General features: G+C 53.6%; 2 protein-coding genes across 13 annotated transcripts in view; both read right to left on the bottom strand.

Annotated features, from left to right (window-relative positions):
• Positions 1–435: 435 nt before the first annotated feature.
• C1QTNF9 (C1q and TNF related 9) lies at positions 436–8,138 on the bottom strand. The gene is made up of 4 exons (XM_027973658.2): positions 8,078–8,138; positions 3,673–3,854; positions 2,727–2,789; positions 436–1,396 (listed from the first exon to the last, which is right to left on the bottom strand). Exons 2-4 carry the CDS (start codon positions 3,836–3,838, stop codon positions 624–626), a joined length of 1,002 nt encoding a protein of 333 aa, XP_027829459.1. The 5' UTR covers positions 3,839–3,854; positions 8,078–8,138; the 3' UTR covers positions 436–623.
• Positions 8,139–11,330: 3,192 nt separating this feature from the next.
• Positions 11,331–21,323, bottom strand: part of SPATA13 (spermatogenesis associated 13) — a 230,255-nt gene continuing 220,262 nt past the window's right edge. For all 12 annotated transcript variants that reach the window (XM_060394101.1, XM_060394103.1, XM_060394104.1 and 9 more), the window contains 4 exons: positions 19,933–20,062; positions 17,954–18,326; positions 16,225–16,299; positions 11,331–14,960 (listed from right to left, as the gene is read on the bottom strand). In XM_060394101.1, the coding sequence (XP_060250084.1) occupies positions 14,785–14,960; positions 16,225–16,299; positions 17,954–18,326; positions 19,933–20,062 (754 nt within the window). In that variant the 3' untranslated portion in view covers positions 11,331–14,784. The remainder of the gene's footprint in view (positions 14,961–16,224; positions 16,300–17,953; positions 18,327–19,932; positions 20,063–21,323) is intronic.

Genomic DNA, 21,323 nt, shown 5'->3' with positions numbered 1-21,323 from the left:
TATCAGGATACGTTTACCAGCAGGAAGGGAAGTGGACAGTACCTGTCTGAACAGGAAATGTCCATTATGGCCTGGAGGGCTGGTTTCCCTTTCTCCCATCATGCACTAACTAGAATATACATCACCACCCTCCACTTCCAACTCTCTGCCTGGTCTCCCTGTTCAGTAACTTTTCCTTCTGCTCCCTTCTTTCAAAGATTTTAGAAGGTAAACAGTGAAGAAACTAATGGAATTTGCCCTGCTGGGTTTGGCTTGGCTGGGTCCTGGGACCCTTCTTGTCTTTCCTGTTTCCCCCTGGTGGATGGGACCTGCTGTCCCAGGCCCTGCCCACTGCTGTATAAGATATCAAAACACTTCCCACAAGGAACACACAAGCAGAGGAGTCTCCGGACCGTGGGAATGAGGAAAAATATTAAATAAACTGTAATAAACATGGCAGGTATTTTTAGATTTACTCTTGGAGGGATGCCGAGTTTTGTAGAATCGGTTTTAGGGAGAACTTGCCTCTTTTTACCTTTTTATGGTTATGACAGTGATGACATAGTTAATAGAGTAAAATCATCAGATAATATCTCCCCCCCACAACCCCAGTGGATGGGGGAAGATCGCCCTCCCCACACCCGTCAGGAGCTGCTGAACAGCAGGAAGCCCGTGAATGTCGTGTCGTCGTCCTCGTCAGCGAACAAGCCGTTATACCTCTCCCCTCCAGTCACCTGCAGCCACACCTCGTCCCCCAGCTTCAGGGGCAGGATGATGCCGCCCGAGGCCTGGTCCTCGGAGCCTGTGTAACCATCCTTGGTGTGCAGGACTTTGGCCCCGTTTTTGACCAGAGACACCTGGATGTTCCTGGAGAAGACGGTGATGTGGTAGGTGAAGTAATAGACGCCGGCCACGTGGCAGGTGAACTTGCCCGTGACCACGTTGTAGTGGCCAAACTCGTTGTACAGGATCCTGTCGAACTTGATGGGAGTGTCTGATGGAGGGAACTTGCTCAGCACCGTGAGCCCCACCGTGAAGGCGCTTTTGGGCAAGGCGGGTGTCTCGCCAATTTTCCCCTTTTCTCCTCGCTCCCCTTTCCAGCCTCTCGGGCCGCGGACTCCAGGCTCACCCTGGGGCCCCAGGGGGCCAGCGTCTCCCTTGGGACCCGGCTTTCCGATGGGGCCTATGGGCCCGAGCAGTCCAGTTGGGCCTGAAGGTCCGGTGCTGCCCTCGGGCCCTTCTGGCCCCATGGGCCCCACGTCGCCCTTCTCCCCCTTCTGCCCCTGGGGGCCTGTCTCTCCCGTGAGGCCTTTCTCCCCCGGGGGGCCCACAAGTCCCTTTGGCCCATGCTTCCCTGGGGGTCCTCTCGAGCCCTGGTCACCTTTGACGCCCTTCGCTTCCACATGTCCATCTGCCCCTGAGAAGGAAGAGAAAGAACAGAGGAAGAGATGATTCGTGAAACTCTGTCTTGTGAAGACATTGTTGAGAACACGAATGAAGTAAAGCAGCACCTAGGCTTAGTATGAGGTCAGGGTGCAAAAGTTAACTTACTCCTCAATTGTGAAGATACACACACACTCGCGCACATGCACCCGCACGTTCAAGTGCGCCCAGAACACTAACTCAGGTAATATCGACTAAATCAGCGTTGGGGCTCATGTTAAAATGACAGCTCTTCTTTGGGGGTCTTCCCTGGAGGCCCAGTGGTTAAGTCTCCCCACTTCCACTGCAGGGGGCAAGGGTTCAATCCCTGGTCACCCTGGTTGGGAGAACCAAGATCCCACATGCCCCAGGACATGGCCAGCCCAAAAAAGAAATGACAGCTTTCTGCCCGTCCCCCAGGGACTCCTTTGGAAGCGGGAAGAACCCAGACAGCAGGTTCACCAGGCCGCCAGCAGAGCTGACTCGCAGTACTGATGACCTGACACCCGAGAAGCTCCTCACTCGACCTCTGCTCTGCTGGGTGCATTGCGCTGTCCTGGTTCCCCCTGTCCCCGCCCCCAGCCTGGCTGCCCCCTCTTCCCGAACCAGAGCCCAGCTGGGCTCGGTGTGCAGCGAGCACGGCTCTGGAGTCAGACGCCAAGATCTAGCCGGCCTCCACCACTTCCACACAAGCTGACGCCCACCTGCACCCGGTTCCTCACCTGTAACCTGGGATAATAAACTGCCTCCTGTATAGGCTGTTGAGTCAGCACATGGAAGGCTCTAGAACCACCTAGTGTGGCAAGGACGCTGTGATCACCACCCTCCCGCCCCTAATCGGCACCCTCCCACCTCCAGGGCCGCCGAGTCAGAATCCTGCAGCCTCCTCAAGCCCTAGCGCAGAATCAGGCTTCAGCAAACCACGCACCAAGGTCCACTTCCACCCTCCAGACTGTTTTTGAACAGCCTGCAAGCTAGGAATGCTGGGCGTTTTTAAATGGTCACCAGTCATGTTCTGAGATTCGTGACAATCATGTACAATTCAAGTTTCATGGGACAAAGCCCTGCGTGCTGAGGCCTCTCCTCTGCTTTCCCCTATGACGGAAAAGCTGAGCGGTCATGACTGGGACGCTGTGGCTCTTTATAGAAAGTCCACCCATCCCTGCACTGAACTGCGAGCTTCTGGAGAGAAGAACTGCGTAGCCTTTCCCGTGGGTCACTCTCAGAGCCCCGTAAGCAACTTGTCCTTGGTTAGCACTTAACACTTCTCGCCACATCACTGACTGCTTGGGACGAGGGTGGCCAAGAGGGAAGCCATGTCTGACCTGGTTCTCCTTTCTCCCCAGTCATCCCATCCTTCCCAGGGCCACCGGGATGTCCTGGTTCTCCTGGTGAAAAGTGAGAAAACAGGCAGAAGTTAAAATTCCAGCTCGTTCCTGAGTGTGGGTCAGTGATAGAGGGTCCCAGGGAGCTCCAGCCTGGACCCCTCACACATGACACACGGCAGGGGGAGGGGCGGTGAGCGAGGGCATTTGGGGCAAGCGGCAAGGATGCTGAGTGGGCAGAGCAGCGGGCGGTGGGCTTCCCAGGCACGCAGCTGACGATGACGGCCGTGTGTTTCTCACGTGACAAGGACTTGGGTGGGGGTGAGGGGGCTTTCTCACCTGTGCCCCTTTTCCATCACTCCGTGGGGAGTGGACTGGAAGGTCTGCTAGCCTCCTATGAAAGCACAGAGGACCATGCTCACACCACACTACTGGGGATGGAAGGGCGGGTTCTGGAAGGACCTCTCCAATGCCTTAAGAGTGGTGGTCAACGTGCTGTGCAGACCACTGGGACAGGAGGCCATGAGGTTAGCACCATGCTGGGTGCTCCCTGCCAGAGACCCAGCCATCAGATCTCTCCAGGCCCTGGTGTCAAAGACCCCTCATACCTGCCACCCAAGGCAGAAAGATCCATGACGTCACTTGCTCCTAAAAACGGCCCTGCAGTACCAGAGATGCTGGCGGGCAGGCACGCAGCCCCACCCAGCCGGAAAGCCCACAAGGACAGGGTTCTGATGGCCTGTGCTGCCCTGTACCCCACACCCAGGCTGGGTCTGGCCAGGGCAGGCTCTCTGTCAGTGTCTTCTAGGCGATGGAGAGAGGTATGGATGGATGGATGGAGAGGGGTGAGCGGGTAGGTGCTGAGCGCACAGGCGATGAATGAATGGAGGAGGCGAGAGGAAGTGGGAAGGAGTGGAGGGCAGCTGAAGGTGCAGCCGGTGGGTACCTGTGTCCCCCTTGTCGCCCTTTGCTCCGTCTCGTCCATCTCTCCCAGGCAGTCCGTTGTGACCAGGGTTCCCGGGGACGCCAGGGTGTCCCTGCCTGCAGGTGTCCTGTGAGCTCACTGTCCCCATGCAGACTCCAGAGGCAAGCAGGAGCCACCAGATCCTCATGGCTTGGGTGACAGGGCTGAACGGAAAGAGGGAGAGGTTTTCGTCCCCGCAGCCACGGACACAGCCTCTGCTCTGCTCAGTGGTCAGGCTTGGACAGAAGGGTCAGGACAGGTCAGGATGGGAGCTGGGAGAAGACCAGCCACCCACAATAGAAGGACACAGCCTTGAAGGGATGTGGCAGGTCGGGGCAGCTCTTACTGGTGAGCAATCAAGGAGAGAGCCACATCCCAGGTCAGGAAACCCCCGCTGACCAAGTCCCTTTGGGCAGGCACTCCAGTTGACTGTTTTGCTTTGGGCAAATCCCTTTTTGGAGCCAGAGAAGAGATGAATGCTTGCCTTTCGGGGCTGTTGCAAAAAACAAGATGTGCGTGAAACCATGTGTTGACTGGCGAAGCAAACATGGAATAAGCCTCTGCTTTGCAACCCCACTTCCAGGTGTACACAAAAAAGGCAACAGCAGAGGCTTTCCCAGATATTTCTATACCCACATTCACAGCAGTGTGGTCCACAATCACCAAAAGTGCAAACATCCCAAGTGTCCACTGATACATGAACAAAATGCAGTCCATGCAGAGATCAGTCACAATTCAGCCTTAAGAAGGAGAGAAACTCAGGCATGTTACAACAGTGATGAACCTTGAGGACACCGTGCTCAGTGACCTTAGCCAGTCACACAGGGCAGACACTGTTTGGTTCCACTTACGGGAGGTACTGGGAGGAGTCAAGTTCAGAGACAGGAGAAAGGTTGGTTCTAGAACCATTGCAATAAAGTGGATATCACAATAAAACCGAGTCACACAAATTTCTTGGCTCCCAGTACATATAAAAGTTATGTTTACACTATACTGGGGTCTATTAAGTGTACATAGGTTAATTTTCAGTGAAAGAGTGAGCCACTCAGGTATGTCTGACTCTTTGTGACCTCATGGACTGCAGCCCACCAGGCTCCTCTGTCCATGGGATTCTTCAGGCAAGAATACTGGAGTGGGTTGCCATTCCCTTCTCCAGGGGATCTTCCCAACCCAGAGATCAAACCTGGGTCTCCTGCATTGCAGGCAGATTCTCTACCCTCCGAACCACCAGGGAAGCGCCCTCCCCACCAATTCCAGAAAAATGCTAACCACCACCTGAGCCTTCAGCAAGTGAAAGATCACTGATCATAGATCATCATAACAAATAGTGATGAAGACATTTGAAATATTGTGAGAATATTGTGAAATATTGTGTCCCAAAATGGGACACCAAAGGAGCTGATGCTCAATGCAGGGTTCCCCCAAACCTTTAATGAGTTACAGAATGGGGTATCTGTAAAGCACAATGAAACAGTGTGTGCCTGTGAGTGTAGTAACACAGATTAGAAGCAGATATATCCAAATGCACACGGCTGCTTTGGAGTGGGGGCGGGGGGGGGGGGGCGGTGTTCCGAGAGCTTCTTTTTTTAAAAAAGGCTTTTTTACAGTGTCTATAAAACTGTTTGTAGAGATACATTTTCTAAAACCAGCCAGACTGTGACACAAAGGATTACATCGCCACCTGTTGGAAGCCACTATGTGTCTCAGGGCCCAATCTGATGCAAAGAAAAGTATTTTTGGAAAAGGAAAGGCAGATGTTTCCCTCTGAAGTCACAAACTTACTCCCTTTCAGGAAATCCAGATGGGTTTTCTCAGAGCCAATTTCCATAAATAATCTACACCTTCCTCTTCTGTTTAACTCAGAAGTGGCTGGTTGCAGTCAAATCTAAACTGCACACACCAGCCTCTGTAGGGGTCTGTATTTCTCCCTTTTAACTTTTTTCAAAATGTGCATGACAATTATTCCAATAATAAAACAGATCGTGAGCTCATAAAGTGTCAAGCTGGGATAAACTGCACACTGCTCTCCGGCCAGAGAGGAGCTGAGATGTAAGCAAATGTGCACCCTTCCAGGAGCCTCTTCTGGGCTCTTGCACACCTGACATGGGCAGAAGTGCCAGTTGTGAATAAAGGAACACCTTTGCCCCCAGATGGGCAGCGAGATAAGGGGCAGCACCGTCTCTAAAGAAAAAATGTTTAGAAGGTGGACAGGAGGGTTTGCACAAGGCATAGAGGAGAAATCATATTCGTGGGTTATTTTTTCAAAATAAAAAGTTACACGGGTGTTTCTCACAAAGCCTCGGGCTGGCTCCTCAGTTGCAAGGTTTAACACCTGAGTCCCGTGTTTGGGTAGAAGGTGCTGGAGCTAGGACCCCAGGTGGCTGCCCTCCTCCACTCCCCCGCCCCCTCTTGTCTTCTCTAGCTCTACCCCCTTGCCCTCCCATTCTCCACACAGCCCCTGGCCCGGCAGCACTTGCAGGTAAAGGCATACTGAAGACAGCAGCTGCATCTTCACGCTTTCTTATTTCCAGCATATCATAGTCCAGTATTTGTTGTGTGGTTGAATGAATGGATATTATCCTGGTTCTAACTATGTGCGAATCTTCACAGGTAGGCAGCTGGATGTTGAACCTAATCCTTGTGGATGCTTTCAGTGGAGGCTCTAGTCTCTCTAATGTCCCTGCTCCCCGTCGCCAATGGTGACAGAAATTCTAGCTAGCATGTGGCAGCCCACGACAGACTCATGACCCAGCTTCCTCGCAGCCTAGGTCCACCGTGAAACTAGACCGTGGCTGCTGGGAAGTGGGTGAAACCAATATAGGCACCGTGTGGACCACAACATTCCCAGGAAGGGGTGCCCCCTCCCTCGTGTGCCATCGTGGACCCGTTGAAGGAGGGCAGCGCCCTGGGGACGAGAAAATCCTGGTCTCTAATGACAGCGCAGGCCACCCTGCCCTCCCGGCCTGTTGGTGACACGGGCGAGACCTGCATGTTCTGCTCACTCACCGAAGCCTGTTATGTGGGGTTTCTTACCCGCACCCAAGCCTACGTCATTAGCGATGCTAGGCTTCCGCTGTCAAAGGTAAGGGCGCCCATCCAAAGTGAGTAGGGCTCGAAGCCTGTAGTCATTAAGCCCACAGAGCTGCTAAGGATACACTGGTTTGGAAACCCTTCAGGTGATACAATAAACCTCTGACAGCGGGGACAGCAGAGTTTCAATACTGCCAGTGTGGACGCCCAGGGAGTGGACACAGTCCTCCTGCTGAATGTCAAGTCCATGGGGGGAGGAGGGCCCTTGGGAAGCCCCTGTGAGCCCCTAACCCTGATATACGGAAACAGCTAGGGACAAAGGGTTACAGACTGCAAACGCTTTTGGAGTTACTGTCTTTTAGAACCAAGTAAAATTTGTTCTTGTTTCTGGGTAGTTTCTCCTATGTTTGATCTATATTCTCCTTCACTACTGAACTGCTTTACAAAAGGTCACTCAGGGAACACCCTGATTACTATTCTCCAAGGACATGATGTCCCTGGTCCACGGCCAAGGTTAAGGGTTTCCACTTCTCAAGGTTCCTACTTCTCCAAATAGGAAGATTTAATGAAGATTGGCCAAAACCCAGCAGAGCAATCTTCCCTGGGTCTCTAAACCTCCAGACTCTGTAGGCTGCACAGAACACAAGGGGTTCGTGAGCCCAGAGTCACCCCAGACATAACTGCCCAAGAGCCTAAACCTCCAACTTGCCATCACTGAAGACATTATCCTCACTTTCTCTATACTTTGTACATATGTATTTCTTCTTCAACATATGTTGAGGACCTTGTTTTAAACTACCCTGGGTAAAAATTAGTACTGCCAGGAATCTAAGAATGTCCACATTGACATTTGTGTAAAGTAATCCAAGCTTCTCTAGAAAGCTCCCTAGATAGGTCTCGTGATTTATTCTAGGGTTTCACCCTCTTCCCAGATAGTCTGCAAAGTTCTAGAAGAAAGATTTCAAAATCTGCTTCTATCTCCTATGTAGCCTCTTCAGAGTGTATTTGGAACTGGCTTACTCCTTTCTCACCCCCAAACTCTGTAGACATCTACCTACTTTGCAAAAAGTGGGCTTCCCTGATGGCTCAGTGGGTAAAGAATCCACCTTCAGTGCAGGAGACGTGGGTTCAATCCCTGGGTTGAGAAGATCCCCTGGAGAAGGAAATGGCAACCCACTCCAGTATTCTTGCCTGGACAACTCCACGGACAGAGGAGCCTGGCAGGCTGCAGTCCATGGGGTCGCAAGAGTCGGACATGACTGAGCGACTAAGCACACCCATCACACACCAGTGATACAAGAGCTGCTTTCTGACGCCTTAAATTGAATGCAAAGAAGTTGTGTCTTAAGGCACTTACCTGCACCCAGGGCTGCAGGAGGCACCCAGGGGCTCTGCTAACCAGGAATCAGAAGCAAACTAAATAAAATCATGCCTTCCTGCCAGGCAATCCCCTGGCGGATAGATCTGCAAAACAGCAGGAAGGGGAGGGAACTCATCAGCACAAGACCTCTTGGAAGAACTTCAAAAACTGAGGCAATGCTCGAGTCCACCGTCATCCAACAACACCACTTACTTCAGCCGACAGAGCTTCTTTCCTCCTCTTTCACTGAGAGAAGGCGAGGCGGCTTCTGGGTGGGTCTGGAGGGAGGCGTCCCCAGCAGCCTCCTCCCCTTACAGAGACCTTTGTGCCTCTGCTTTCTTTGTACGGCTCTGAGCCGACCTTGGGTCAATTATGAGCCAACAGAACCGAACTGAAGATGGTACCGTTAGGCCTCGTTCAGACCCCGGACCCTTCAACGTGACATCGCTTATCTAGGTCTCCCCCACTCCATGTAGTTCTTGTCAGTGTGGGCACTTGTGTGCCTATGACTTTAACGCCTGTCCTCTTCACAAGACACGGGCTTCCCTGGTGGCTCAGCGGTAAAGACTCAGCCTGCAATGCGGGAGACCTGGGTTTGATCCCTGGGTCAGGAAGATCCCGTGGAGGAGGTCATGACAACTCACTCCAGTATTCTTGCCTGGAGAATCCCATGGACAGAGGAGCCTGGGTGGCTACAGTCCATGGGGTCCCAGAGTCAGACATAACTGAGCAATCAACGCTTCTTCACCGTGCCCACGCACACACAGGTCACTAAGAACAACATGCATGTGTGCATGCTAAGTTGCTTCAGTGTGTAACCCTATGGGCTGTAGCCCACCAGACTCCTCTGTCTATGGGAAGCCCCAAGAACAACATGGTGAAACCCTTTTTCCAATCCCATATAATCACTGATTCCTCTCTTTTCCCGTCAGTCTATTAACGTTGACTTCTGACTTAAAAATAACATCAAGAGAACAAATGCCCTGATGCTCTTTCTCAGACAACAGCTCTGAGGGCTCCCCTTTGGGGTCTGCTGGGGCCCTGCCTCCTGCCCCAACCTCCCAGGAAAGGGGTGGTCCCTGAAATTCTCCCAGAACTCAGACATTTGCTCCCATGTCACAGGACACGTGCTGCATTCTAGTGATGCTCCGGACCACATGCCTCACTGGACAAGCACCCGTCTCGCTGCCTCTCGTGTCCAGTGGGTGGGTGGGTGACTCACCTGCTGGGCAACTCCCCAGGACCCCTCTGAGGACAGCCCTGCCCCTCAGCCTGCTCCTCCCTCCATGGGTGCCCTCCTGTGTCATTGGTGCCACCCTCTGAATCCACACCCCCAGCCCATGAGCATAAGCCCCTCTTTGAGTCCAGCCAAATTCTGAAAGAGATGGGAATACCAGACCACCTAACCTGCCTCTTGAGAAACCTGTATGCAGGTCAGGAAGCAACAGTTAGAACTGGACATGGAACAACAGACTGGTTCCAAATAGGAAAAGGAGTACGTCAAGGCTGTATATTGTCACCCTGCTTATTTAACTTCTATGCAGAGTACATCATGAGAAACGCTGGGCTGGAAGAAACACAAGCTGGAATCAAGATTGCCGGGAGAAATATCAATAACCTCAGATATGCAGATGACACCACCCTTATGGCAGAAAGTGAAGAGGAACTAAAAAGCCTCTTGATGAAAGTGAAAGAGGAGAGTGAAAAAGTTGGCTTAAAGCTCAGCATTCAGAAAACGAAGATCATGGCATCCGGTCCCATCATTTCATGGGTAATAGATGGGGAAACAGTGGAAACAGTGTCAGACTTTATTTTTGTGGGCTCCAAAATCACTGCAGATGAAATTAAAAGACGCTTACTCCTTGGAAGAAAAGTTATGACCAACCTAGATAGTATATTCAAAAGCAGAGACATTACTTTGCCGACAAGGTCCATCTAGTCAAGGCTATGGTTTTCCTGTGGTCATGTATGGATGTGAGAGTTGGACTGTGAAGAAGGCTGAGCGCCGAAGAATTGATGCTTTTGAACTGTGGTGTTGGAGAAGACTCTTGAGAGTCCCTTGGACTGCAAGGAGATCCAACCAGTCCATTCTGAAGGAGATCAACCCAAGGGTTTCTTTGGAAGGACTGATGCTAAAGCTGAAGCTCCAGTACTTTGGCCACCTCACGCGAAGAGTTGACTCATTGGAAAAGACTCTGATGCTGGGAGGGATTGGGGGCAGGAGGAGAAGGGGACAACCGAGGATGAGATGGCTGGATGGCATCACGGACTCGATGGATGTGAGTCTGAGTGAAGATGGACAAGGAGGCCTGGTGTGCTGCGATTCATGGGGTCGCAGAGTCGGACACGACTGAGCGACTGAACTGAACTGAAAGGAGGTGGGGGCAGGTGGCTGTTCAGATATAGAGTCAGTGGCAACCTCTGTGGGGACCTCTTCCTGGTGACAGCCACAGCAACAGTGAGCCTTTGCTGACTTTCCCGAGCTGTTAGTTAGGGAGGGAGATTCCCTAATTTCCCCACTGGCCTGGCTCAGTGAACATGGCTGGCCGAGCCTCTCTGGGGAAGGGCCAGCAGCTGCCTCCTGCCCCTGGGAACCAGAACGGGCCTTCTCACTCAGGTTTAGCTTCTCCGGTCTCTTTTCAATGTTTGGGGCTTTTCCCCAAGCCGAGGGGCTCCTCTGTTCCCTCGGAGACCTGTCTTCCACACTTACCCAGCAGTCTGACCAGGTCATTAATGGTGACATTTTGCTGAAAAGAAATCTACTGGCATCCAGGCAGGGAATGAGTTGTAAATCCCAGAAAGCTTCCTAGACACTTACTCTCCACTTAAAATATGCTACACACACACGCGCATACACACACACACACACGCACATACATTCACACATGCATACACACACACACACACATACATTCACACATGCATACACATACACACACATATACATTCACACATGCACACACACACACACACAACCACCCACACCCACCCCATATACTATACACACCCAAACACTAAACACCCACTCATACACTCACACTACATACACACTCACACTACACACCCCTACCACCCACACCCACACCCACCACACACATACCCACATACTATGCACACTCATACATTCACACGACACACATACTCTACACACCCACATACACTCACCTATACACCATACATACATACGTAATACACCCACAACCCACACACACACCAGGCAACACACACACACTCAAATGCATTACTACGGTCAGTTTGACAAATTAACTTTAATATACAGATACAAAACAACAAATATAGATTCACAGCATTTACAAGAAATCATTCAAATAGCATTGTAAATAAAATTTTTTTTACAAAAACTTCAGAGAAAGTACATACTTGTCGTACAAGCAATCTTATACAACACACGTCAGCTGACAACAGCTACGTCATCAGTTGGGAAGCTGTCACTTGACTTGACAGATAACATCGTCTTGATGTTGACGAGTTGGAATTGAAGGAACAGGGCCTGGAAAGCCTTGAAAAGTAAGTCAGTCAAACATGATGGATGTTGATATTTACAAAAAAAAAAAAAAAAATAGACCAATTGTTAAATCACAGTTACAGTATCTTCTAAATAAATTCGTGCCAGATACCTAATAAACAACAAAGAAGGTAATGTTAAGTTTGTCGTCACTAAATGTGCGTCCAGTGTTCTAAGTTCCGGGTTTTTTCCAAGATCAGATGTTTTCTACATGTTATTTTCAGAGTCTCTTCAATTCCACCTTTGTTGCATACATCCTGAGAACAGCATTAGCCAGGTGACATTTTAACAGGAAGACAATTTGTAGGTTAAGATTATTATGGGGACAACTTTGGGGCAGTCTGAGCTTGTCGTGTGCCCAGCATCCCTGGCCAGGAAGCCACATTGATCCATAATTGTTGGCACTCAGTGGTGAGGGACACGTTTGTTTCTCTTCTCCCAGACTTCCCTGGCTCAGGTGGTTGGGCTGCGTGTCCCAGCTGGGTAACCGAGTTGATCTGCGTCGAGAACCAGCAGACTGGGCTTGTAGAGATTCCCAACTGATAAAGAGCTGGGTTGTGGCTTCTACCGAACATTTCTGTTGTGAAACAGGCTTTGGATTAAATGCACTTTTGCTCTGTGTCTAGACAGCAGCGATGTAGGATCTGGGAGATTTTCTGAACAGGCATGGAGCTCAGCCTCTGTAGTATGAATAAAAAGGCATGGCAAAATTCAGAAGTGGGGTGGGGGTGGGCAGATGGGGGATGACGACAGAGATGTTTCCAATAACATCAGGTCCGCTGGATGGGGAGAGGGGTGAAGATCAGATCAGCTGAGAGCAAACACACAAGTCCCAGGAAGAGGCTGGCTGCTTCTTCCAGTTTCCAAGCCAAAGACAAGGATGGTACTTCTCCAGAGCTTTAGAGATATCCCGCTTTATGATAGCTCACAACCTATTGCAAGACCGTTCTACATTTTAGGCTTCATCAAAACCGAGAATGCTGCTTCGGACCTGAGGCCATTTCCCAGGTCTTTCAACAAAGTTAGCAGAGACTTTAACTTGAGTAACAGAGTAAGTGAAATTTATCACAATGTTATTCTATCTTTCTGGCGGGCAGGTCCACCCATATTATGCAGTGTAGGGTTAAAAAGAGAAATAACGGCAGGACAGAGAGAGTGAGATTTCCAGAGAAGTCCATACACAATCTGGACAGGAGGCTGTTTGTTTTGACTCCCTTTCTCTCCAAGTGGGATGCACAAGGAATCAAGAAGTTTGGCAAATGTGAAAACAGTACCCTGGCCTATCTATTCTGCAGGCATCTGCTAATAAACCCAAGGCAGACACACAGATTTAAAGAGGTCAAAGGATGCTACATCCTTTTAAATGTACTTTAGTGATTTTTCAGATCACCTGGAAACCCAAGCAGGAGTCATCTGGGATGGACATCTGACCAAGCGGCTGCTGCTTGTACAGAGAGGCTGGGGGGGTGGGGAGTGAGCAGCCTGGGGCACTCATGGCTCCTTCATCCGGAAGCCCCAGGGGAAGGAAGAAAGGGGAGCAGGGAGTCGGGGATCGGCCAGGAGACAGACCAGGGCTGCCAACAGCACCTCCATCCCTTGGTCCCCGTGCTCTGGGGGTGGGGGAGCTGGGGGAACTGGGGGAGGTCGGGGGAGATGAGGGCCCACTGGGTGCTTCTGCACTGGAGCCGAGCCCTCACTGGAAATGTAACATGAGCAACTGATTTGCCTTACTTCCTCAAAGTAATTCTCTTTTATTAAAAAAACAAACAACCAAGCAACCTAACCGTCCACAACTGCCATATACACACACAACTCAGTTTAGCACAGAGCGCCTACAGTTTCTTCTGGGGGCCCCACGAGAAGAATATATTATGCCTTGTTAGTAAAAAAAGGTCAGTTATATAAATGCAACTAGAATGGAGACATCTATTCAAAAAGGAAACACACACACACACACACACACGAGGAGCCACAGCACCTCCCGGGAAGCCCCCTCACAGAAGGGGCCTTCATCTGGGATCCCAGGCCCAAGGTGCCCAGAGGGAGCACCTCCTTGGGGGGGCGGCTCTGGGACCACACCTGGAGGCTCAGGTATCCCCTGTTAGGACAGCACAGGTGTGCTGATGCTCAAGCAGGGGCCTGGTAGAAAAGAGGGACTTCCGTGCTTTCAGCATCACAGGGAGATTCTCAAGCAGACAACGCCAGGGCCTGACTGGACCCCCGCCTGGAAGAGGACGGGCGGCTCTCCTCCCGGCACCTTTACGAGTATTTTCATCAAAATTTACGAGACAAAGGCAGGGGGGTGACCGCTGACAGGTGTCCGCCATGTGGCCCTTGCTGGAGAAGACTGCTCTCTCTGGACCTGTTCAGGTCGCTTTCAAAAGAAACACATCTTCAGAAACCTGTCGACGTGGGCATCACCACACTGCTGGCACTACTGCTTGGGTTCATGTGGCAAACGGAGGAACGTGGGGGAAGCGGGCCCCTGGAGTCCCCTGCATTTGCAGCAGCAGAAGGGCCGTCTGTGTCACTGTTGCTGCATCAGGAAGGACAGACGGACAGGCACTGGGTGCTTTTTGAGCTGCTGCGTCTGCACGTTCACTTTATCGTCAAACTAAGGGGAATGGGTTTTCTGTTGCAAATGTATGTGTGTGAGCAGGTTTGTGGGTTCTGCCCAGGCGATGGCACGCGGGAGGGGACTTGTGTACACAGGGAGCAGCGGGTCCCCCTCCCTGAAAGCCTCGGTGTCTCTGGGGCACACAGGTCTCTGTGCATCTCGGACCCTGGACTGCATGCAGACGCCGTCCTGGTCTCCCCACCACCAAACATGGAAGAGGTGGATTCAGAAGATGCCAGGCACCCCAGGACCCCTGCGAGGCTGCAACACCCTTTCCCCCCACTAGAGGAGAGGGACAGCCCCAGCACCGCCCGCCCCTTCAAGACGGGAAGGCCAGTGACCGAACCCCCCTCCTCCTGCTCCTCCGGGAGCACAGCACCCTCGGTCCAAGCCTGGACCAGCTAGTCATCAGCGATGCTCCTGGGGCCCCGCCCAGCGTAACTCTGGAACCTGATCGGGCAGCCGGGCCTCTCCTTCCCCAGGCGGGGCCAGGTCCTGTCCTCGGCTGGAGTGGGGCCCCAGGGAGGCCTCTCAGCACCGGGTCCCTGGGCCCCGGCCGCATCACTTCCTGAAGGGGGCGAGCTTGTTGAAGGTGTGCCAGAAGAGCGACGGCTTCCTCTTGGGCTCGGCCAGGGCGAACACCTGCTGCTGCGGCAGGCTGCTGGGCACGGTGACGTGGCGCTGGTGAACCGGCCGCAGGCTCTGGAGCGGGGGGGCCGTGGGGCAGCCGCCGTAGCCTGGGGCGGGGGTGCAGAGGGACAGCCACTCAGCTCATAGGTCAGCCCAAAGGGAAGAGCCCCCCGCACTCCCCGGCCGACCTCTAGTCACATTTACCAAGAGGACCCCAACGGCCGCCCAACAAACCCACTCGGATGCTGCGTGCTGGACACAGACGGCCTCCCCGAGGCCTCACCTACTGGCGGGGCAGGAAGTGGACGCTGCCTCGGGGGAGTGGTGGGGAGGCGCACAGCCGGCTGGAGGGGTTACTGGGTTTCTCTGAGCCTCGGTTTTCCAATCTCGGAGACAGGGGGTACAGTGCCCACCGGTTGGGAGTCGGGGGTGGGTTATGAGAGTTGGGTGAACGCAAGTAACTTGCTTAGAATTGGTGGCACCGACACCTCATCAAAATAACCAGAACTGTTCCTTTAGAGCCGGCATTTTAAACCTGCGCACCAGTGGTCCGAAGTGAAGTGAAGTCAAAGTCACTCAGTCGTGTCTGACTCTTTGCGACCCAGTGGACGATACAGTCCATGGTATTCTCCAGGCCCAAATAATGGAGTGGGTAGCCGTTCCCTTCTCCAGGGGATCTTCCCAAACCAGGGATCAAACCCAGGTCGCCCACACTGTAGGCGGATTCTTTACCAGCTGAGCCACAAGGGAAGCCCAGGAACACTGGCGTGGGTAGCCTATCCCTTCTCCAGGGGATCTTCCCCACCCAGGAATCTAACCGGGGTCTCCTGGCTTGCAGGCGGATTCTTTACCAACTGAGCTGAGGGGTAATAAATAAGCTAAAGACCACAAGCTGACTGTGATGGTCAGCAGGAGAGGAGGACAGAGCAGGGGTTCTGGAAGGCGGGCTCTGTCCACAGGCTCCCCTTGTCCCCGGCAGGAGAGAGAGAACGACAGAGGGAACTCAGGGAAGGGGCGCAACGGGCGACCCGGGAACCCTTAGCGCTCCTCCCAGCTGGCTGCCCTGTGGAGAACCCCTCTCTTGCCACCCATGCCCCTGCAGGCTCAGGGCGCAGAGCTGGGGGCCTCAAGGCCCCCGCCCCAAGTTAAGCCATCTTACAGATGCCTCTGCACACGGGAGCACGCACTGAAGTCCGTTCAGAACCAAATGCGGGTGGTTTTAAACCGTTCGTTGCTTTCTTCTGTCCTTTTCAACTCACACTTGTCTCGTCCACTCAGAGTGGGTCACATGTCACAACCTCAGGCATTTCTCCCCATTTTAATTCCAACACTGACATACACTGAGGAGACGAAACCATCTGCGAAACTCACCTTTTGACTTTCCGTGTGCTGCCTTTTGAGCATTTAACATGGCGAGTTTCTTCTGATTTTCTGAAATTTCCATTCCTGGATTTAGACACAAATGTGGTATGTATTCAGAACTCATGAAGACATTTCAGGATATAACCTGCACCAAACCCACATTAACCCTGGGGTCCTCTCTACAACCAAAGCAGAGAGCCTCAACTGTTAAGGAGGCAGAAGGGGCCGAAGAGGGCAGACAAGGAGGAGGGCTATCACCTGGATGGCCACCCCACCGTTTCCCACGCTGGGACCCCGTGCGGAGCGACCACTTGTGTAAACCCAGATGGGCAGACACACAGGGCCTCCCTCACTGTCCCCCCACAAGGAGGGTGCTGGGGGAGGCCAAGCCACCGGACCTGTGAAAGCTTGGCTTCACCCCAAGCAGAGGTGACATCTGAGCCAGGGGTGCTGGCTCCTGCACCCCTACTGCAGACCACATGGACAAGGGCCAAGGGCAAGACTGAGCGGGGCCGGGTGGCTGTGCTGTTCTGGGCAGGCTCTCCACCCTGAAGCCAGAGACCTGAGCTCTGTCTGGGCAGCTGGCCGGCCTGGACCCACTGCCAGGACCCCCTCTACCTTCTGCAAAGGTAGAATGCCCTGGGCCTTGGCTCCTCAACACAATTGACCCCTGTCCTGACAGGCCCTAGGGTCCCCTCCAGGCTCCAGACCCTAGACCTGCCCGGCCCTCCACCTCCTTTCCGCTCTCCACACCTGCCTGGTTCACGATGCCAGGATGCATCCAAGCAGGAGACACCGGACATACGTGACAGGCTAGGCAAGGCCGGGTTGCCTATCTCACCCCACACGTGCCTGGGCCACAGGCCTGCCAGCCCCTGGAGGACACATTCGCTCCTCCCCCTCATCTGCTCGTCCACCCATCCCTGTCCCCCAAGCCCCAGCTATAGGGAAGCATGGCTGTGCCGAGAGGGGTACAGTCAGGCCTGTCTGAGGCAGAGCTGAGAAGCAATCACTGCTCTGCCTGACTGGTGAGACCTGGGAGGCTTCCCATGGATGAGAGTCTCTGTGGTGGACTCGTGTAAGTCAGGGGAGGCCGCTGAAGCCCCTCCTGGTTTCCAGTCAAGCTCCCCTCACAGCAGGGCCGACCTCAGCCCCTGAGGTCTGGGGGCCATGGGCTGCAGATGCCACCCTACACCCCACTGTCTCCGGGGCCCAGGCCTTGTCTCCATATGGCCATCTGTGTTCAGACCCCTGCCATGCCCGGGGGTGGCTCTGGGCTGGGCTTGGAGACCTGGGTGTAGGTGGGTGGGGCGTCGTAAATACCAGGCCTGGCAGCCCCAGCCTTGGGGAGTAGGAGCTGAAAGACAGGAGGGGGCTGGGCAGGAAGCAAGGCTGCCTTAGCGGCCCTGAGCTCTGGGGCGGGGAGGCGGCTGCTGGGCCCGGACAGACTGGGCAGCGAGGTGGATGCACCGTGTGTGATGTGCAGAGCAGAGCTAGAGAGCAGACGTCAGGCTCCCTGTGGGGGTTGTTGGGGGCGGTGGGTAGTGTTAAACTCCACCAGCCATGCTCTAGGCTAAGAGTGGGCGGGGCCCTGGGCCTCAATTTCCTCATCTGTGAGACAACCACTGGACCCACAGCACCTTGCCCGGTCAGTCCCGTCAGTAAGTTCAGGAACACGAGGACCTGCAGGTGGCTCCCGGCCTCCTCCCCGTGGGGGTGAGCAGGGCCCCAGGCTCACCCAGCGCCCGGTCCTCCTGCACCCGCCGGCGCTCGTCCCTGAAGGCCTGCAGCCACCGTGCCTTGTCCTCGGGCTTCCTGGCGCAGAACAGGTGCACCTCGTCGCCCGTGCGGCTGGCCAGCCTGAAGGCGTTCCTGAGGCCCGGCCCGCGGGCACCGTCGCGGCCGTCTTCCAGGTCCACCAGCTCGACGGTGTCTGTGTCGGTGCGGCCGCGGTAGTAGAGCACGTCCCTGCGCAGCAGGTCCTTCTTGCAGAACACCAGCTGGTGGTCGAACAGGAAGAAGGTGCGCTGCTGGCTCCTGCCCTGCCGCGTGACGCTGGTCAGCTCCCCGGAGTGGATCAGCTCCGAGCTGCGCTCCAGGAGGTCCTGGCCCTGGGGGCAGGGGTGCAAGCACGTCCGAGGTCGCCTGAGGCGAGGTCTCCTCCAGGTGCCGGGGGTACAGGGGGACCCTGGCAGGAACCCTCTGCAGGCGGCCAGGTACATGGGGCCCACGTGTGGGGCAGGCCCCCAAAGGCCGGTCAGATCTCGCTGACAGCCTCCTCAGGTGGGGAATTTATCTTTTAGACTCCGTGAGAAAATGTGAGCGAGTCCGTGTACCACCTAAGGGGTCCCCTCTATCAGAGAGACCTGGTGAAAAATGCTGGGTGGAGGGACCCCACCGGGAGCCGAGAGGGCGGCAGGCCTGGACAGGCCCTGGGAGCGCCGGGGTCCCCTGTGGCCGGGCGCTTAGGCTGCAGGCAGGGAGCTTCTAAGTCAGTCAGACAGCAGCTCCCCGCATAACCAGCTCAGGGCCCCGGAGACAAAAGGCCAGATGGCACGAGGCCAGCAAGAAACTGGTACGCTTCGGACAACAAACAATCCCCGAGACGTCAGAGTGCAAGGGCAGGAAGAAAAACACACTTCTGTAGTATTCAGGTTGGATCTAACCCAACATAACTTTACGCTATTTGCTATGATACTGGCCTTTAACATTTTATTCTTCCTTGATCCCAGTTATACACAGTATTTTTGGAGGCAAAGGATCCTGACTGTGAAATACTAGCCTGCAGGGATTCTGTGCCCCAGCTTCCTCATTCACGGAACAGGAGGCTGAGACCCAGGGACTGTGAGCACCTTAAAATAGTATTTCTCTCCAGCGCTCACTGCTGTCACCCGCTTTAGTTAAAAAAGTTCCACTTCCTCACTGCTTGGGGAGAGTGAGTTCTCTGACAGCTGATCAGAGGCGGGACGCCCCCTGCTGGATCTCATAGCCATCTGCACGTCACCGGCTTGTCCTTGGTGATGGCCAGGGGCCCATTCTGCTCCCTCACCTTTCTGTGCCTCGGTTTCCCCATCTGATAAATGGGGTAATAATAGTTCCTACTCCCCAGGACTGTTGAGAGGGTTAAACGAGTTCATGTATTTAAACGGCTTAGACCAGAGCCAGGCATGTGTGTATCCAGTACAAGTACAAGCTCTAGCTGCTGTCACTGTTCTTTTTATAAATAAAAGCGTGCATGTATGTGTGTGTGTGCATATGTGTGTGTGCGCATGCTGGACCACCACTCAGGCTGTCTCACATGGTCCTCACCAGCCCTGCAGGTGACACCTCTCCTGCCTGCCCCTCGCCTTACAGATGGAGCATCCCTCTCGTCCAGGTCATAGGGGACGTGCACTCCCTCCTCCACACAGCCTGCTGCTCTGTGAGCGCGCTCCAGCCGCCCTCATGGAGCCCACCATCAGGCAGGAGGGAAAAAGGATGTACCCAATAAACTGATTATTGGGTACTCTGAAGACGCTCTTCAGGGTACTTCCCAGTGGAGGTGGAGGGTCAAGCATTTGACTGCTAACTTCAACAGTGTGAATCAAAACATCACACCATGGAAGCGAAGAGCAGAGGGAACCTATCACAGGTTGTAAAGTGTGTCATCCCACCAGGGGACCACAGGTGGGGGGGTGAAGGGGGGTTCGGTGCTGAGGGCAGTGGGCTCCAACTTACCTCCCAGCCCACGATGGACACCTGCCACCGCGCGATCTTGTCTATGCTCTCCAGCTTGCGTTTCCGCTCATTGATCAGGCAGGCAACATTCTTCATGGCCTCGTATGCTGCCTTTATATTTTCGTAATCACTGCAAAGTAAGCGGTTAATTTTAACCATGTAACAGGCGAGGACACATGAAGCAACATGCTCCACCCTGATTGTATACTGACAGCCTAGACAAGATGGCCTCTAAACAACAGCCACTGTTCCTCCATGAGTAGGCTACAGTCCGCGTAGGCTAAGGGAGCCGACCAGATGCCAGCAGAGTTTTCTGGAATAAGAATGTCATCAATCGTTTCCCAGAAACCACAGTGAATGAAAGCAAATGCCACAAGAACTAAGTTTTAGTCACAGTGATGAGGGGTGATTTTCATTAACAAAGAAGGGACAGGCCTCTGTTTTGGCTCCGGTCCACACAGAGCTAGTTTTCTCTGTAAAGTTCTATGACGGTCACCACTCATTCCAGGAGTGATTGGCTGAGCCTCGTCTTACATGGGAGGACAGGAGTGAGTTGTGTAAATGCTGACCGACATTTCCTGTGTCCGAGCACCTTCATTTCTGGTGCTTTTCACACACTGCGGTCAAACAAAACTGCCACGTCCCCCTGCCCAGCAGCCCCTCAGACCCTGGAGACACCGGGAAAACAGAGGCTCTGGTCTGCACACAGGCTGCAGGAGAGCCAGCCTGGGGCCAGAAAGGTTTACATGCAGCTCTTGTTCTGCATTGACACTTCCAGTTCAGTTCAGGCACTCAGTCCTGTCGACTCCTTGTGACCCCATGGACTGCAGCCCACCAGGCCTCCCTGCCCCTCACCAACACTTTGGGGATGTAGAAAGCAGTAGCCTGGCTAAGAGCTAAGTCTTTCCCCCAGCACTTTCCTGTGTCTTCCAGGACAGCACAGCCCCAGGGTCTCGGGTGCACTGGACTGCAGTCCTTCACAACCAGGAAAAAGCCCTGGGAGCAGATTCTGCTATTTACCAAACACTCCCCACCCCACTAAGGCTCCAATACTTTGGTCACCTGATGCAAAGAGCTGACTCACTGGAAAAGACCCTGATGCTGGGAAAGACTGAAAGCAAAAGGAGAAGGGGGCGGCAGAGAATGAGATGGTTGGATGGCATCATGGACAATGGACAAGAATTTAAGCAAACTCCTGGAGATGGTGGAGGACAAGGAACCTGGCGCGCTGCAGTTCCTCTGTTTGCAGAGTCAGAGACATGACTTAGCAAATGAACAATAACCTCACCCCCATCTCCAGGCAGATCAGACCCCTCCCTCTTCAGACAGAAGCAGAGGAGAAAAGAAGAACCAAGTGGCACACAGGGGTTGCCAAAATAATGGGAGCAAAC

Source organism: Ovis aries, chromosome 10, assembly GCF_016772045.2.
Source record: "Ovis aries strain OAR_USU_Benz2616 breed Rambouillet chromosome 10, ARS-UI_Ramb_v3.0, whole genome shotgun sequence".
In the NCBI taxonomy this organism is placed as follows: domain Eukaryota; kingdom Metazoa; phylum Chordata; class Mammalia; order Artiodactyla; family Bovidae; genus Ovis; species Ovis aries.
The sequence above is the reverse complement of the archived record's forward strand: the minus strand, read 5'-3'. Positions and strand labels throughout refer to the sequence as shown.

What these genes read in the sequence shown, in the direction of transcription:
- C1QTNF9 (XM_027973658.2), bottom strand. Translation starts at nt 3,838, where the DNA reads ATGAGGATCTGGTGGCTCCTGCTTGCCTCTGGAGTCTGCATGGGGACA. An exon ending in GGGCGACAAGGGGGACACAG is followed by an intron (nt 2,790 to 3,672) that starts GTACCCACCGGC and finishes ACTTTTCACCAG; the next exon opens with GAGAACCAGGACATCCCGGT. An exon ending in TGGGGAGAAAGGAGAACCAG is followed by an intron (nt 1,397 to 2,726) that starts GTCAGACATGGC and finishes CTTCCTTCTCAG; the next exon opens with GGGCAGATGGACATGTGGAA.